General features: G+C 43.6%; 1 protein-coding gene across 1 annotated transcript in view; it reads right to left on the bottom strand.

Annotated features, from left to right (window-relative positions):
* Window positions 1-304: 304 nt before the first annotated feature.
* adcy1b (adenylate cyclase 1b) overlaps window positions 305-18816 on the bottom strand; it is an 88639-nt gene continuing 70127 nt past the window's right edge. The window contains exons 15-20 of the mRNA XM_079818666.1: window positions 8565-8681; window positions 8337-8483; window positions 8151-8249; window positions 7182-7296; window positions 5310-5434; window positions 305-2829 (exon numbers count right to left, since the gene is read on the bottom strand). Coding sequence (XP_079674792.1) covers window positions 2491-2829; window positions 5310-5434; window positions 7182-7296; window positions 8151-8249; window positions 8337-8483; window positions 8565-8681 — 942 coding nt within the window. The 3' untranslated portion in view covers window positions 305-2490. The remainder of the gene's footprint in view (window positions 2830-5309; window positions 5435-7181; window positions 7297-8150; window positions 8250-8336; window positions 8484-8564; window positions 8682-18816) is intronic.

The raw sequence follows: 18816 nt of genomic DNA, 5'->3' as shown, positions 1-18816 counted from the left end.
GAGTGTGTAAAAGAGCTCAGAGAGGATACAAATGCAGATATATATTTTAATAATAATGAGCAAAAGATAGATAACATGTGATCAAGGAGACATGGAAAACAGAACTAAACAAACCACCACAGAAGGACAAACACACAGGAAACACTAGAGCTTATATACACACATGGGTAATAAGACTGACAAGACACACCTGGAAACAAGCGAGGGGAAACAGGAAACAAGAGCAAAGCAAAACTACAAACTAAAAGCACAAGGAACACAAACAGGAGATACGTAGCAGATCAAACAGGAAAACAAAGTCGTTGTACTTCAATACTCTCTTTATTACAAAATCTTATATTGCTGAGGTTTACACTGTACAAAGGACAGTATTTCATACATCGCTGTATTTACAAAATACACTTCTGTATATCAAAGAGCTAAAAGGCAAATGACTTCAACCACCGCAAGCGTCAAATAAGGCAAGAATACTGTATCGACAGTACAGAGATGCATTTGAAAGAGCGATTCATACCCTGAAGAAAAGCGTCATGACTCAAAAACATCAGCATGAAAATAGACATTTGCCATAGAAATATTGACAGAATAATCGTTTCTCATTCAGTGACTCACAAACAGTCTCATAAATGTACAGAATCTGAGAATGGATCTTGTGCTTGTAAACACGCACCAGTCGACAGGGATCTATACAGTGTGTGTGTGTGTGTGTGTGTGTGTGTGTGTGTGTGTGTGTGTGTGTGTGGTTACACAGCGCTCGTCACGGACAGGTTGTTGACCTCCATGTCAACAGATGTTCACCGTCCCCGTAGACCTCTCTATCTGACCTCATTACCATCAAAGCATCTGCCGCGCTCAGGTAAACACCACAGTAACAATCTGAATACTGTAGAGAACATAGTGTCTAATAACTTCAGTCTTTTAACAGAGCTGTCAAATGTACACATCATGTTGACGTTATTAAAGTGAATGCTGATGACAGAATCGTGTCCAATCAATACACTTCAGATTAGGATTTCATAAAATTGGCACATATTCAGCATGTTGAGGTTTGTCCCTGCTAATCGCACACTATATGACTATTTATATACAGTGGGTCCAACGGTCTGACAGAATGAAAATACAATTTAAACCTGGAGAGGAAAGGAACGTTTTAAGTTGTGACATTAAATGGAAGTATTTCAGATTGTGCTCTATTTCAATGTGATGAACTGAGTCAGATGCTCAGTGAGAGACTGACACATTCATCTTCATTTATACGTTGATAATAGAATATGTAATGAAAACTCAATTTAAAAAAGCCTTTTCAATGTAGCATCAGACGTTTTGGACCCAACTGTATGAATATAAATGTCAGATTGTAGTTTATAAAGTCAGAACAGTCTGTCAGTGTGACTGCAGCCGATGATGATGATGAAGCTTTCTTTAGGCTGCTATTAAACTCCCTGATTTCTCTTGTTTTATATACACACACTGCTTTGAAACAATGTGTACTTTACATATAAACACTCTGTATCCTGATGTAAGGCTTTGGAAGCATCAGATAATTTTTTTATTGTATTATTATTAAATCAGTGCAGCTATTAAGATTGTAGAGCTCTGATTCTTATTCCCCCAGTGTTTTCAGCAGTATCAACCTTTAGAAACTTGTGTCATCTGATGAAGATGAATTAAAAAATATCCAGTGCACTGTTCGTTTGGATGCAGAGCGTGTGCTTGTTCTATTGCCGTCTGTCTGTTATAAATGGGTCTCATGCACACATTATCACATTCATTCCAATGCACTGGAGAGTTTCATACAAAATAATGCACAAACTCAAATTAGTATGTACAGTTGTTGTTGGCTAAGGATGCATTAAAAAATGACGCCTTGCAAAAAAGATCACTTGAGGCTTTGAGCGTTTCCGCAGCGCCACAGAATCCTTCAAGTTTCAAAGACCATTCACGTCTCTGTGAATATGTGGACATTCACAGCCCATCTACTTTAATGACTTGAATGGGAAAGAAACGCAGGGCGGCAGCTGAAGTTATCCAGGGGGAACTTATTGTGATGGTGAAATGTCTTTAAAAGAGCGTGAAGTGACGGATTGTTCGCAGCGAGAGCAGGAACGCGTTATGAAAAGATAAATGAGTTTGTCGGATGGGAATCTTTAATGCTTACTCAGCAAACAGGGAACGTTCTCTCAAAGTTATGGTTTTAGTTGGACATTCGTCTAATGGTTTTACTACTTGTTTCAGAACGTTCAGAGAACGTTCAAAAGTAACGTTCCCATAATGTTTGAAGAATGATAAAACGGAATGTTCCCTTAACATTAGCATAACCAAGAAAAAAAATGTTTTTAAAACATTTAAAAAACTGGACGTTTTGGACTATAAGGGAACATTCAAAAATAACTTCATGTAAACGTTTGCAAAACGTTCTTAGAATGTATTATTGATAGCTGGGTACAAAGGGAAGACGCAGTTGATTCTGTCCACCTGCAGACGTGATTCCTACACCTCCTCGTCTTTGGTCTCCTCCTCTTCTCCGACTGAAGGCACATTGGAGCTGTGACCGTGCGTCCCTTGAGTGCTGCTCATACCGACCCTGGCAGCGAATCCCGAGGCCACGGATGAGTTGCTGCTGCCCTTGGCCTGCGTGCTGCTGGCGCGGCCGATGGCGTGAACCCTGCGCTCCAGGCCGCCAGTGTGATGTGGCGCTCGGATACCGGCGTCCTGCGCTTTGCCCTCCAGGAAGTACGTGAGCATCTGACCTTTACCTTTCACGCTGACATTGCCACGACACACCAGGTCATAGTCCATCTGAAGCTGACGGTAGACGTCCTCTGTCACCTGGAAGAGCATTTATGTTCAAATCAATATATGTACAAGCATATTTATTTGTGTGTGCATGTGTTAATATGTACAGTAAGTACATATGAAGTCAATTCAGAACCTTAAAGATGTTTGCAGTGACATTATTTATTATCATGACACAGTAAGCAGCACTAATTCTCACTACTGTAATGTGTGTTTGTTTCACTTATGCTTGTTTGTAATTCCTATTGTTCTCAATGGCTATTTTATGTCTAAACCCTCAGAGATGAAAGGAATCTGAATGCCACATGATGTTTGTCACATCCGCAAGCTGGAGTGCCCATGATCTACACCAGAGGGAACTCCACCCGTCTCCTTTGCTATCTGATCATGAACTTAATTTCCTATAACACATTGCCTGATTTATTATGCTTGATTACTTCCAGCTGCATGTCATTATCCTGTCTATATAAGCCCTGTGTTTTCACTCACTTACCCTAGTCTCTGAGCAATGTTAAAGGAACACCCCGACTTTTTGGGACTTTAGCTTATTCACCGTATCCCCCAGAGTTAGATAAATCCATACATACCATTCTCATCTCCGTGCGTGCCATAATTCACAGCTAGCCTAGCTAAGCACAAAGACTGGAGGTAAATGGCTCCAGCTAGCCTACTGCTCAATACGTGACACAATAACGCCAACATTTCCCTATTTATATGTTGTGATGTGTATAGTTACATTGTGTACTAAGGCTGACGGAAAATTAAAAATTGTGATTTTCTAGACCAATATGGCTAGGAACTATTCTCTCATTCCTGAGTAGGGTGGCCATACATCCGGATTTTGGCCGGACAGTCCGGATTTAAGCCCCCTGTCCGGCGCAGCCTCAAGCCGGACACTCATTGAATTGGCCTATAAAAACCCGCTCTAGAATCTTTATTGGGACGCAACAGCATAGCGTATAATGCCGTAAGATCTCTGGTCAAACAAATGATTGGCTGAAAGCGTGTGTCAAATAAATATCTGATATATCATTGGTTAAAACTGTAAACAAGCCTCCACGTCCATGTGCTGGCTACGTCACATCATAACGTTAACATGTTGAAGCGTCCAACCTCATTAATCCGGCATGGACAAAAGAGCACAAATGCTTTTCATGGATTTTGCACACTGTGTCGCTGTAAAATGTTATGTTTTCTGGCACTGTGCCAGATTATTTGTTTATTTATGTATTTCTTTTATTTTCAGAAGTCCAGAAATGTTATGTTTTCAGGCAATGCGCACTTTGCAAGACAGGTTCCTCTCAGTGGTCAGTTTTTGAAACAGACATCACAATATTTTGAATAAATACAAATACTGTGAACAAACACTTTTTTGCCTCTTCTGTTACACATAGCTCTACATCAAGAAGATATATTGTATCAAATTGTCTGGCAATGAATAGAGTAGGCTCTTTCAGAATCACTGTATCATGATACTATCGATATGATGGACAAAATTGTATTGTAGTTGTGAGTACACCAGAGTCCTATGCAATTATTCTTGCCTCACTAAATGCTGCAATGTGTCCTCCTTTTTGGTGTTAAGGAAATGGCCACCCTATTCCTGAGTAATAATCAAGGAACTTTGCTGCTGTACCATGGGTGCAGTAGCGCAATGATATTACGCAGCGCCTGAAAATAGGCTAACTTCCGTCAACATAACAAACTTCACAAAATGCTTGCATAGTGAGTGTGCTGGGGAATATTTTCAGGCGCTATGTAATATCATTGCACCTGCTGCACCCATGGTTCCTTGATCGTGACTTTTAATTTTTCGTCGGTCATTGTACACGATGTAACTATACACATCACAACATGTAAATAGGAAAATGTTGCCGTTATTTTGTGACTTATTGAGCAGTAGGCTATCTGGAGCCGTTTACCTCCAATCTTTGTGCTAAGCTAGGCTAGCTGTGAGTTATAATAGGATACGGTGAATAAGCTAAAGTCCCAAAAAGTTGGCGTGTTCCTATAACATTAAAAATAAAGTATAAAAAATATAATTTATTTGCATTACACTAATACTTTATTACAATGAAAATAACATCACAATTGAACTGTATCTGCAGGTTTTTTTATAAGATCAAATCAAATTAATACCATACGGCTGGGTAGAGCAATATCTATGGTAACATCCAAACCATAAAGTGACTGTAAAAATTATGATTTAAACAACTTTACAGGTCAAATAGCCTAAAAGAGGTTTTGATGAAAAAAATATATATATGTTTCATTTCAGCCTTTTAACATTTTTCAAAAGAAAAGGGGTGCCAAAATTATAAATGGTTACATTTATATTATTTAAAAGGATTTTTTTATTTCATGTATAAAATGCTAATGATCCTAAAAAAGGCTTTACTTTCTCTATGCAAAATTTATTTTTTCCCTTTTATTTGTGTGACAGGGACATGGTTTTTGTGAAATTCACTCAAAGACATATATCACATATCACAGTGTCTGATATATATGAGTACCTGGATCTTCCCCGGGACCCCAGTGCTGTCCATTCGGCTAGCTACGTTCACCGTGTTCCCCCAGATGTCATACTGTGGCCGTCGAGCCCCGATCACCCCCGCTACTACTGGACCCACATTAATACCTGCACATTCAGAGATAAAACATCTGAAAACATTCTCAACAGTGTATACATTTTATTCAGAATGGGGACATACACTTATAAATTTGAATTTTTGATTGATAAATTGTGAAATAATGTCACAAAACATGATTCCAGAAATTAGGTTTTGATTTTGGTCGTTGCTGTGTCTTTAATAATATTGTAGAAGAAGTATAATAAAACTTGTAAGAAGAAATATCTAAAGAGTTTGTCACACCTTCCAATGATAGCCACCAGAGGGAACACCTTACGTCTTTGTTACCTCACCATAAACGTAGGGTGCTTCTCACTTCTTATTTGTGCATCCTCGTTTCCTTTCCTAGCTTCCTTTCCTCGTGTCTTATCTCCACCCCATCAGGATGCGAGGGAAGGATGCAAGGAAAAGACGTAAGGACGGAATTTCAAGTGAAATGATATATCCTTGCTCCCTTTAGCGTCACTTCAAAGCGTCGTCAAATAATGATGACTCTACACCGCTGGATTTAGTTTGCACATCGGGATTCTAGAGCATTAGAGATAACTATTTATATTGTAATAGTTTCAACCCCTACAAAATACCACATTTGTCCATATTTTATTTAATATAACCAGTTATTAATGACAACTAATTATTCCCAGTTATTAACTGCTTTTTATTTGTTGTATAGTATTACAGTTTGTTTCTTTAAATTTCTTGTGCTTTGATATAATTTTGCAACTGTCAGTTGTTGCTATTTGACACACTTTTGTGTCTTGTACATGTAAACATAATAATAATAATTAAAAACTGTGGCAAGATGTGAAGGGGGAGGAGAATTTATATGTGCGTCAAGCTTAGTTGATAAAACACTTCCGCAAAAGGATACACCCGTGTATCCTCGCTCATGACTCCTCAGGAAGCCTCCTCACTCCTCGATCCTCGCCTCCTCACGATGCAATTAGAGAATTGAGATGTCCTACAAGATGGCTGAGCTCGGTCAGTTTCTGGGTCATAGGATGGAGGACGGAGGAGCGAGGAAACGAGTAGGGATATTGAGAAGCACCCATAATTTCCCATAACCCATTGTCCAGACTCATTATGCCTGATTACTTTCAGCTGTTTCTCATTACCCTTGTTAACTCTGCCTATATCAGCCCTGTGTTTTCACACATTCAATTGTGAAGTCTTGTAAGTGTTACATTGCGTTTCTGAGTGTTCACCCTCTGGTTACCCTTTTTTTTTTTAACTTTCTGCCTGGTTTCCTGGATTCCCTGTTTGCCTGTGTTTTTCTGCCCTGTAGTCTTTTTGGATTATCTGCCCTGTGTTTTGACCTATTGCCTGTTTTATGGATTATGATTGCCCTAGTAAAGCTGCATTTGGATCCTTACCCTGCATGTCAGAGCAGTACGTTAAAGAGTTAGTTCACCCACAAATTAACACTCTGTCATTACTTTCTCATTTATGCATTCACCGGATGCTTTTATCCAAAGTAACTTCTATTGTATTGAAGTTATACTGTACATTTTATCAGTTCATGGTAGCAATATCATTCCAATATCATACCTGGTGTATGAAAGTCAGACTCAGTGGTGTCCAGAAAAGAGACATCAAATTAAATGAACGGAATAAATGAGAAGTCATTTTTTTTCCTCTCAAATATATATATATTTTTAAATGTTCTAAAAATGTCATTCTTGCTTATCTTTAAAAAGTGCAGATTTGGTGGAGGGACTAAGGCAAACACATCAGTATACATTTATCAAAACGTACCCACTCTCAAGACAAAATCATTATATGACTGATAGTTGATTTCATCAAGAACGTCAAACATTTCAATGGCATAGTCTGCGATGGTGCTCAAGTGGGCAGCCGGGGATTTCTTTGCCTAGGAAGGAGAAAATAAATCATGTTCACAAATGCTCTGTAGGTATTTTTGCATTTTTATATATGAAGCGTTAATTTGCAAAAAACAATAAACACCACGTTTAAAAAAATGAACTCACTGTCAGCGTTATTCTCCACATATAGCATATTCTGAACCCTAAACACGTTTTGTCACAAAAGTCGGTATTGTCCACTGTCAAGGAATCGCGAGTTCACGTTTTACAGCAAAAACCGACAAGCACCCTCGTTGTTTGTAAACACAACCCGATAAGTCCATTCATCGCGCAGTATTCAGGTCAAATGACAAGGCTGCTAGTCACTTCGAAAGGTTGCGCTACCTGAGAGGAGTTTCATCTAAATGAGTTTCGTCAAAGCTGACTAAATGTGATAGAGGATGGATAATTTCTTACTTGATGAGCCTATGAGCCTATGGAACATAAAAACATTTTTCACAGAACCTTGCTAAAGCAGCACGTTACAATGGTGAGTGAAAAGCTCCCTGTATTGCGTGTAATCACAAGTGTTTTAAGTTAAAGAATTTTAAATATTGCACTTAAATGCAATTACAAAGCAATTACTTGGTTTTGTTGAACTCTGAAACACGAAATGTGGAGTTATCTGCTTTTGCTAAATAAGAAAACTATTAATATATATATAAAAAACATACTTTAAATGACCTTTAATTTTATAAGTTAACTGTATTTTTTGAGTTACTATTACTTAATCAAAACAACCCAACAGCAGTTTGATTTATATTACTTGGAATAAAAAACATGATTTATGAAAGTTAATAAAAACGGAGTTATCTGCTTTTGCAAATGAACTCTTCATATGTATTGTAGCTGATTTAGTGACCTTGGTCCCAATGGTGGGCACCAGCCCCACCGCTGCCATATATGTGCTGCCGATGGTCTTGATCTTCTCAATGTCCTTGTAGCACTCTTTGTCCATGAGCTGCAAAACAGGTGAAACTGGAATTTAAATGGATGAGCATGATCACATGGGATGTTTCACAATGTCCTTTAAAAGTAGGAAAATTACCTCGTCGAAGTCAGCAATGATCTCGTTGAGCAGCCGCAAACACTCGACACCCATGTTATTTCCATCCAGCTCAATGTAGAAGTCATTAAAGTTGGGAATGGATGCAAACAGCACCCCCACCTGAGCATAGGACTGGTAATAAAGATCCTGCCACACGAGAACCAGAGAATGAGCTCAACCATTCGTTTAGATGTATGTGCTCATGACATTGTTTTGAAATACTCTCACCATGTTTCTGGGGTTGGACAATAGGAAGTGCTGTGCCACGTGAGCAGGTAGAAGGTTGAAGAGAATCCTCTTGTTGTCCAGTTTGACTTTCTCCATGCCATCTCTCTCCTCCTCGGCCTGAACACACACACAGACCAAGAGAAAGACACATCATGACGTCATGATGTCACAGTTCAGCGGGACAAACTCAGCTGACAGGGAATGTTCTGTCAAGGTTCTCTCAAAGTTATGAACAAAGTTCTTCCAGTAACGTTAATAGAACGTTCATTCAAAGTTATCTGGATGTTCTCAAAACATTAGCGCAAAAACATTATTTATTCTTATACTACAGGGCTGTTGAATGCTTGAACGCGCTTATCGCCAGCGTTTTTCGTGACGTTTTTCGGCGCGTCTTGAGTGTTCACTTGAGTGTTTTACGTGTCGGTGTGCACACTCACATTGGCGCCCATTGTTTAGTCACGAGGCGTTAAACGTCGGCGATAAACGCACGCGAAAATCATCCCGGTGTGAACAGGCCTTTAATCTGATTGGTTGGCGTTGAACGTTCTAAGGTGTGCAATTATTTTCAGGGAAATTACGGCTAAAGTAGTTTGAGGCAGGTCTTGACCGCATTACACTTCCATATCACTACACCATATGCGTAAGAAATTAGTCCTGCACACAAGGACAAAACCTGACAAATGTCTTGAAATAAATCGTCTGAACAATGTTTTGAGGTGTGGTAACCATAGTATAAGCAGAATAATTGACTCCAGGCCGTTTAATTATTGAAAAATAAAGCACACCACGTCGTGGCAGAATTACCATCTCAGTACTGCATTATTTTTCTAATAATTCAACAGCCCGTCTTCAAATATACCTTACATCATTCATGGAGCATTTTCATTTATTTTATCTATTTACCTTCTATTACGACAGGCCTTTTTACACAAACTAAACAATTTTTAAACAACTAGCTCATAGCAAAAACAAGGTCGGAAATCTAAATGATGGACATTCACAAAATATATTTACTAAAACTAAATCAAGTCTTAAGCATACTTCATTTCTAGTGTGTTTTATTTGTTACACATTGGGCTATTTAAAGAAACGTAGGTTTTGTCCTATTGTACAGTCATGCTTTTATATTACGGCACTTTGTTCATGTCTGACAGATGCGGATAAGTTCATTGAGAACTGCTGTCACTGAATTGTTAATTCAGTTCAGTGTGATATGAGTCAAGATCTGATGTGATCTGTAGTCATGTGGTAATCTCTGCCTAGTTTTTGGTTTTCATTTAGTAATAATGACCTGCTGAATTTACACTATTCCTCACTTGTTTAAAGGCAAAAGTCATGCATTACACTGTGCTTAAGAAAACAAAGACGTTTGAATGAAAAATCTTAATGTATAGAGTAGCTCCTAGAGACAAAATTCTAAGAAAATTTTTAGAAAGGCATTTCCTCTTAAAAAACATCCTAGTAAAGAAAAAAGTAATTCAGAAAGCATCTTACCCTTTAAAGAAGTCTTAAGGTCCAAAAGTGTTAGGAGTATGGACTTAAAGGGATAATTCACCCAAAAATGAAAATTAGCCCATGATTTACTCACCCTCAAGTCATCCTAGGTGTATATGACATTCTTCTTTCAGACGAATAAAATCAGAGTTATATTACAAAAGTCCTGGCTAATCAAAAAGTGTTGAAAGTGCCTCTGCCGTTCAAAATACTTCTGTTACCAGGTATGCTCGTCAGACGTCGCATGCTCTTGAATTGCGAGAAGGCACTTTCAACACTTTTCCACGGAAGACGATCGGCTGGAACTTTACTTTATAAAGTTTAAAATATGGATCATTTTCTTACACAAACGCATCGATTCGCTTCAGAAGGCTTTTATTAACCCCCCAGAGCATTGTGTAAAAACGCAAAGAGGGTTTGAGAAATGTGAGTTAATAAGACATCACACATTAGATCAGGGATCATGTTTGTGACTGATCTTATTAGAGACACGCTAACATATCAGACACAGCGCAGAAATGCCATAGCACAATAAATGGAAGTAATCACTACATTAACATATTAGGCAACTGGAAAAATGCAACTATGCAGCAGTGATGATTTGGGTCTGTCACAACCTCCTATAAGCAATGTGACCACACAATTACAGCAATTTCAGAATTTCAGAGTCGCTGTTCATTTACTATCAAATACATTAAGTACAACATTAACAGCATGGTAAATAAAAAATAAAGAATATATATACACACATACACACATATTATTATGTGTGTGAGAGAGAGAGAGAGAGAGAGAGAGAGAGAGAGAGAGAGAGAGAGAGAGAGAGAGAGAGAGAGAGAGAGAGAGAGAGAGTACAGTAAAACAGGAAAAATGATGCCTGTCATTTCAAAGTGACGGTTTATATAGACTCTATACTTAAAAGTGCTCTTTTTTCTTCTTCTTGGACAACCAACCAATGTCATACGTAGCAACGGGGTCAGCCCCGCCTCCTCACTAAGATAAAAGTTTTTGTATTTTCCTCGCTCAGAGTTGCTCTCAGATCGGTCCTGAATCACTCTTACGACTCCTACGTAGAAGTTTTTAAGGTAAATTAGGAGCTTTCTGAGACGATTCTTAGAAGCTGTAAGAATACGCGCCAGAATGTCAGAATTACTCCATCAAAGTATCAATATGACATGATGATGTTGTTATGATGCTTTAATGTGCTTGAAAATCACAGTCCTCTCATCTCTACAGAGCCTCTGAAGGGATTGGTGATGATTAAAAAAAATGGTGATGATTATATTTACATGATACGGGTTGAACTTTTGCGTTCATGAGAAACTGAAGTGACATTTGTGATGTAAACGTCTTGGTTACGTATGTAACTCTTGATCTCTCGTTCCCAACTAATTGGAATTGGGATCACTTCTGAAAGCCTTATCATCTTTGAGTGTATACAAAACGAGCCAATGCATATTGGCGTCTGGGATTTGCATGTCACTCCCCACCCCGCAGTGCGAGTATAAATGCGGAAGTAGATGCAGTGCACATTTGTTTTCCACTGAGGAGCCGAGCTAGTGACTCGGCCGTACTTCGGTGGCACAGCATTTGTGTCAATGGGATGCAAGTCTCCGTCCCCTCCTTCCTTCAGGGACCGACGGTTACATACGTAACCTAGATGTTCCCCTTCAGTTGGTCACATTCGACATGTGTTGGATGTCACAGACGAATTGGGATCCCTATGGAAAACACCACAGTTGCTGCCACTTACAGTGCCCTGCACAAGATATCTCAGGCCCCCATATTAGGGCAGAAGACTTACGCAGAGAGATGTCCTTGAGGTGGCTCCGGCCAATCCAGGGGGGGGAGGCAACACCTGGCAGGGATGGCAGAGCGGACTCTGCCAAGGGAAAGAGACAGGCTCGCCGTAGGAAGCTGTATCATGGAAGAATACACATATGGGACTGCCGTAGGAGTCACAACATATGGAACCCAGCCTAGCACAGGTTCCACCAATGCATATGAGTGTTAGCCCTGGCGTCAGACGTTCCGCCACGTCTGACTGCCGTGGGTTGTGGAGGAGCTCAACAGGGTTTGGCAATCTGGGGAACTGGAGAATATAAGCGCACATATGCGGTCCCTGAGGAGGGGAATGGCGCACTAAGCCGACACTTAGAGCAGGTATTTCAGTGTTACTGGCTGGTTGAAGGGAGCACATGGGAAGAAACCGCCTATACATGGAGGCTATAGAATCTAGCGAACGTGTTCAGTGTTGCCCAACCCACAGCTCTACATATACAGTATCTGCCAGCAAGGCGCCATGCGCCAGCGCCCAGGAAGAGGCAACACTCCTAGGGGAGTGGGCTCTCAACCCGAGCGGGCAAGGCATGCCTTGGGTTTGGTACGCCAAGGCGATGGCATCCACAATCCAGTGGGCCATCATCTGCTTGGAGACAGCCTTTCCCTTCTGCTGGCCTCTGTAACAGATGAAGAGCTGTTCTGAGGTCCTGAAGCTTTGCGTTCTGTCCACGTACAACTGCAGAGCGTGGATGGGACAGAGAAAAGCCAGGGCTGGGTCTGCCTCCTCCGAGGGCAGCACTTGCAGGTTCACCACCTGGTTCCTGAAGGGAGTGGTGGGAACCTTGGGGCACATATCCGTAATCAAATTCTAGGCACGATTTGTTGACCGAAAATGCTTGCAGGTCCCCTACCCTCTTGATAGAGGCCAATGCAATCAGGAGTACTGTTTTCCATGACAGAATTTTTAACTCTGCTGATTGAAAGGCTCAAATAGTGCTCTTTGCAGTTCTGTAAGCACCAGAGATAAATCCCACGAGGGTACAGAGTGAGAGCGAGTCAGATTTAGTCTTCTCGCTCCGCTCATGAACTTGACGATCAGATCGTGCTTCCCCAGGGATTTACCATCAACTGCATCGTGATGTGCGAAGATAGCGGCAACATACAATTTGAGGGTGGAGGGAGACAGTCTTTGCTCCAACCCATCCTGCAGGAAGGAGAGCACTGAACTGATCGAACATCTTCGGGAAGAACACCACTCAATGGACAGGTTCCACTTGACGTGTAGCGGCGCCTCATACTAGATTGGGGTATGGGAAAGGGGACTCCACCATCTCGGAGGTATGTAAGTCTCGATCTTAACACCGCGATATAGTCATGTTCACGCAGTGGGAACAAGAACTATCCACAAAAGCTGCCTTAGCGTGCTGAATTCCTAAACACGTGAGACAGAGATTGTGACCATCATCTGGTGACAGGGAACGGCCGCATCCAGAAACACACGTATGGAAATACAACTTGAAAAAGACATTTCACACCCGTGCCACTCTTTTAGGGAAATAGCTCTCTTATTTACTTTTATTTCTGAAGCACCCAGGGCTGGCCGTGGTGCACAGAAGGAATAGTGCAGCCTGCTGGTACACTCAGTGGAGCGCCCTCACTCAGCAACTCTTTGAAGACACTCCCTTGTTTGTAACACAGTGCTGTGACAACAGCAGTTGATGGCATAAACGGCGCATTTATACCCGCGCTGCGGGGCGGGGAGCGAGATGCAAATCCCGCACGCCAATGTGCACTAGCTCATTTTGTATACACTCGAAGATGATAGGGCTCTCAGAAGTGAACCCAATTCCAATTCGTCGGTGACGTCCCACATACGTTGAATGTGACTGAAGGGGAACTATATTTCAGGGGGAACACAATATGGTTACGCTTTATTCGACTGTCCACTTTAGACATTCTACTAACAAGAAGTGTGATGTGGAGGCTTGACAGTTAGGATCCATGTGCAGTTTATAGGTTGCAGATATCAAAATGACCAACATGCCACAAAATAGGACACAAAATAACACACACTGCAGAGAGGGGAAATCCAGGCACCAGACATCAGTCCATGTGAATCTGTCAGAGCAAACGTGAAAACAGGCAAGGGTCGAAACTACAGGAGGGGTGTAACAATATATCGTGTCACAATATATTGCTATAAAGTTTTAGTGTCAGTACTACATTAAACTACTATATATATAGGTGAATATAATGTGTAATCATGCAATGGGGGGATATTTGTGGGTCCTGATAAAGCTAAAAGTCTTATGTTACCAGTAAAAAGTGGCCTACATTATTTTGCATATATAGTCAGTGACCGAGTGCAAGCATATTCATCTAAAATAATTCAGTATTTATTTACAGCTTCAGAATCATTCATATTTTTATTCTGGTGTGTCCATTGCACCAAGTTCAATCCTATTTATTTCCACCCCAAATGTAATCCCAAATTTAGCATTTTAATCAACAGTACATTTTTTGTTAACCCTTTACCATGTGTCTTGGACTATCGCAATAATATTGTATTGTGAGTTCAGTATCGTATTAGTGGAAGAGGCAAAAATCCAGTCCAAAAAGTAAGGTCAAGCACAGGTAAATCCAGTCCAAAGAATAATCATAGAAATGTTTGCAGGGCAAAACCAAACTTTGCACTGAGTCAAGTGAGCTCAGCACTCAAATAGGTCACCGGTAATTATCCTGATGCAATACAGTTGAAATAATGTCAAAACTCAGGGGATAGAGACCTCTGCTGGCGAAGCAATCTGTTCAAAGGCTGTTATAGTAAGTAACTTTGCAACTACATGTTCACTAACTCTCATTAGAGTATTATTACACTGTTAGGTTAGAATTAGGAGTTAGGTTTAGTAGAAGAAGTTGAAATGTAGTCATCAAAATAACGTGTTACCCACAATACTTTTGTGATAGAACTTATATATATAATTTTTAAAATATATTTTTTCCTCCCATCTAATTTTTTTTTCCATCACCATGTCCCTTCAGGGGCTCCGTACACCTCCTGATAAAACTGCTCTCTCTTTATGGTTTTCATTGGTTTTTGTTTTCCAAAAAACAAAAACTGACAATCTGTTAATGTTTATGTTTTTCACAGCAGTTCCCTTTCAGTCGGTCACGTTCGACGTACGTCGGAACTGACCGACGAATTGGGATCTGTTTCCAGAGACCGACCTACTTCGAGTGATTAAAACGAGCCAATGGACATTGGCATGCGGTTCACACATTCCACGCACCGCCCCGCAGCGCGGGTATAAATACGGAAGTGGAATACCGCATCATTGCTTTTTAACTTCGGAGCCGAACGGTTTGCTGTATCAAGCTGTTTCTACGAAGAGTGTTTAGACGAGTCTCGAGGAGGATCACTCTCTTACCTGGGTGCTGGTGTGACGGCGTGAGTCAGCGAGTGGCCGCTGCAACATACACTTGTTCCTGTGTTGGTTGGCTGGGCGTTTCCGTTCTTTGAGTGCTCACACGCAGGCTTGCAATCAGACTGCTGTGAGCCGCGGCCATCTCCCTGAGTGCTTCAGCACTTCTAAAAGAGCATTTCCTTCTAAAAGAGCAACACGGTTTGACCTGCGTCTTTTTCAAGATGTCACTCACACCGTGTGTTTCTGGATGCAGTTGTTTCCTGTCCTCATTTGACGGCCACGATCTCTCGCATATAAACATGTGAGATTGCTTTCGTGGGTGATCCATGCTCTCTCAGGAGAGCATGGTCACGTCGGCGCGTTGTTCGTCTCACCTTTCTCGTAAGGGCTGAGCGTTCAGCGCGCCGTGTGCCGTCTCGCGCCGGCTGATAGCGGGGGTTGTCACGGCAACCCAGCGCGAGACTATGAAACCTCAAACGGGGTTGAGTCCCTTCACTTATTCCCCGATCTAGTTTCTTTTCTGGGGCTCCAGAAAAGGATTACTTTGGCTAATAAGCGCTGGTGACCTGAGGATTACAGTGGGGCTTCCCCGCCGAGTACATCTCTTCGGGCCCCCACTCCTCTATCGCATCACGAGCGTGCTGAGACTTTGTTTGTGGGTGGTTCATGTTCTCTCACGAGAACATGACCACGTCGGCGCGTTGTTCACCTTGCTCTTTCATAGGGGCTGGATTGTTCAGCGCGCCGTGTGCCGTCAAGTCTGACGGCCACGCTCATTGTCTCACATGCCTGCTGGTAGCTTACAGATGGGATTGCTGGTCCTTTAAAAAAAAAAAAAAAAAAGGGATCTAGCGTTTCATTTGGCGCTCTGGCGGAGGACAGATGTCAATTGCTGCATCGGAGAGAGGGCTGTTATGCGCTGGAAATGATAATGCTGAGTTTCCCACTATAATGGTGTGTGCTCATGCTGAATCAGATTCAGAGTTGACAGCAATGCTTTCCGGGGTGGCTGCCCGGATGTGCATTGGAAAAATTTAACAGCATGGAACTATTTGGTGTCAAAATATGGAACACCAAAAAGGCCATAACCTGTATACGTTTTTCCCTCTCTCACTGCCCTCTGTCCTGCATGCATGAGGGTAGTCCCGACCCAGGGGTTATGCAGGAACTGCGTGCGGTGATGGACCTCGCTCTCCGGAGTGACGAAAGTCACTGCACGCTCCCTGGGTCAGGCGATGTCCACACCAGTGGTCCAGGAAGCTGGGGCTAAACCTGGCAGATATGCGTGAGCCCGACGAAGTTCGGTTCCTCATCGCCCCTGTCTGTCAGGCTGGCCTCTTCGGCGACGCCAACGAGAACTTCGCCAAGCAGTTCTTGGTGGCCCAGAAGCAGACGGAGGTGGCTAAAAAAAAAAAAAAAAAAAAAAAACCTGCCCCGACGACCAGCTGCTGCCTACACCCAGTCGTCGGCCGCAGCACCTCCATCTGCTTGTCGCCGAGGGCGCCACCCTGCGTCCGCCTCCACCCAGGCAGCAGGTGGCCGGGCGCAAGGGAGGTGCCCAACCCGTCCAGGGTCCCGCGAGCCTGCTAGCAAGCACAAGGGCAAGCGACCCTGAAACGGGCAGCCCAGCGAGAGAGGAATTGCTCGGGGAGACGGTGTCCGCACCCCTCCCTCCCCCGGAGGAGGACCGGGGGGAGAATATATATATTTTTTGGTTTCGGTCCTGCCGCTGGCTCCCCGGAGTCCAGCGGTACCCACATTCTCAGAGCAGTTCTTCCCTCCCTGAGCCCAGAGAGGGACAGGTTGGCAGTGTGCGACGCCAGCAGCAGATTGGGCATTCAGATTCAGGCAACACTCCGGGCCGCCCTAAGTCGGGTCTGAATACTCCACCTCGCTGCCTCACCCCGGGTACGTCTGTGGTGCCGTTGATCCCGCTAGTTCGGTCTCTGGGGGCCTGGCTAGGTCTCCCCAGGCCGTCTCGCTGGCTCATCCGTACCATCAGACTCGGCTATGCGATTCAATTCGCACGCCGGCCTCCCAAGTACAGGGGCATCCTCTTCACCTCCGTGCGGAGCAGCGAGGCCCATGTCTTGCGGTCCGAGATTGATGTCCTGCTGGCGAAGGGCGCGGTCGAGCCGGTTCCTCCTGCCGATATGAGGTCGGGGTTCTACAGCCCCTACTTCATTGTACCCAAGAAAGGGGGTGGGTTAAGGCCAATCTTGGACCTGCGCATTCTGAATCGGGCCCTGCACAAGCTTCCGTTCAAAATGTTAACGCAGAAACGCATTTTCCAATGCATCCGTCCCCAAGATTGGTTCGCAGCGATCGACCTGAAGGACGCGTACTTTCATGTGTCTATCCTTCCTCGACACAGACCGTTCCTAATCTTTGCGTTCGAGGGGAGGGCATATCAGTACAAAGTCTTGCCCTTCGGGCTGTCCCTGTCGCCTCGCGTCTTTACGAAGGTCGTCGAGGCAGCCATTGTTCCGCTCAGAGAACGCGGCGTTCGCTTACTCAACTATCTCGACGACTGGCTCATACTCGCCCAGTCTCGGGAGCAGTTGTGCGAACACAGGGACATGGTGCTCAGTCACCTCAGCCTGTTGGGACCTCGGGTCAACCGGGAGAAGAGCAAACTCTGCCCCGCGCAGAGGATCTCTTATCTCGGTATGGAGCTGGATTCGGTCAGCCGGACAGCGTGCCTCACTCCAGAGCACGTCCGGTCAGTGTTGAACTGCTTGAATACGTTCAAAGGCAGGACAGCGGTCCCACTGAAATTATTTCAGAGGCTCCTGGGGCATATGGCATCTGCAGCTGCGGTAACGCCGCTCGGATTGCTTCATATGACACCGCTTCAACGCTGGTTGCACGACCGAGTCCCGAGATGGGCGTGGCAGAACGGTCAGTACCGGGTCCTAGTTACTCCTTACTGTCGCCAAACCTTCAGTCCGTGGTCAGACCCCTCGTTTCTCCGGGCCGGAGTGTCCCTAGAACAGGTGTCGAGGCATGCTGTGGTCTTCACGGATGCCTCATCCACGGGCTGGGGGGCCACGTACAACGGGCACGCAGCTTCGGGTCTGTGGACGGGGCCCCAACTGCGTTGGCATATCAATTGCCTAGAGTTACTGGCGGTACGTCTTGCCCTGGCCCGGTTCAAGAAACCGCTTCGGGGCAAGCACGTACTGGTCCGTTCGGACAGCACTGCGGCCGTTGCGTACATCAACCGTCAGGGTGGTCTACGCTCCCGTTGCATGCTCCGGCTCGCCCGCCATCTCCTCCTGTGGAGTCAGAAGTTTGTGAGGTCACTTCGTGCCATTCACATCCCAGGTGCGCTGAACCAGACAGCCGATGAGCTCTCTCGCCAGTCGACACCTCCGGGCGAATGGCGACTCCATCCCCGGAGCGTCCAGCTGATATGGGACCACTTTGTTGCACAGGTAGACCTGTTCGCTTCTCCGGACTCGACCCATTGCCAGTGGTACTACTCCCTGACCGGAGGTACCTTAGGCATAGGTGCACTGGCGCACAGCTGGCCCCCGGGACCTACGCAA

The sequence above is a fragment of the Gobio gobio genome (genome assembly GCF_949357685.1).
Source record: "Gobio gobio genome assembly, chromosome: 6".
Lineage (NCBI taxonomy): Eukaryota > Metazoa > Chordata > Actinopteri > Cypriniformes > Gobionidae > Gobio > Gobio gobio.
This window is presented reverse-complemented; position numbering and strand designations above follow the sequence as displayed.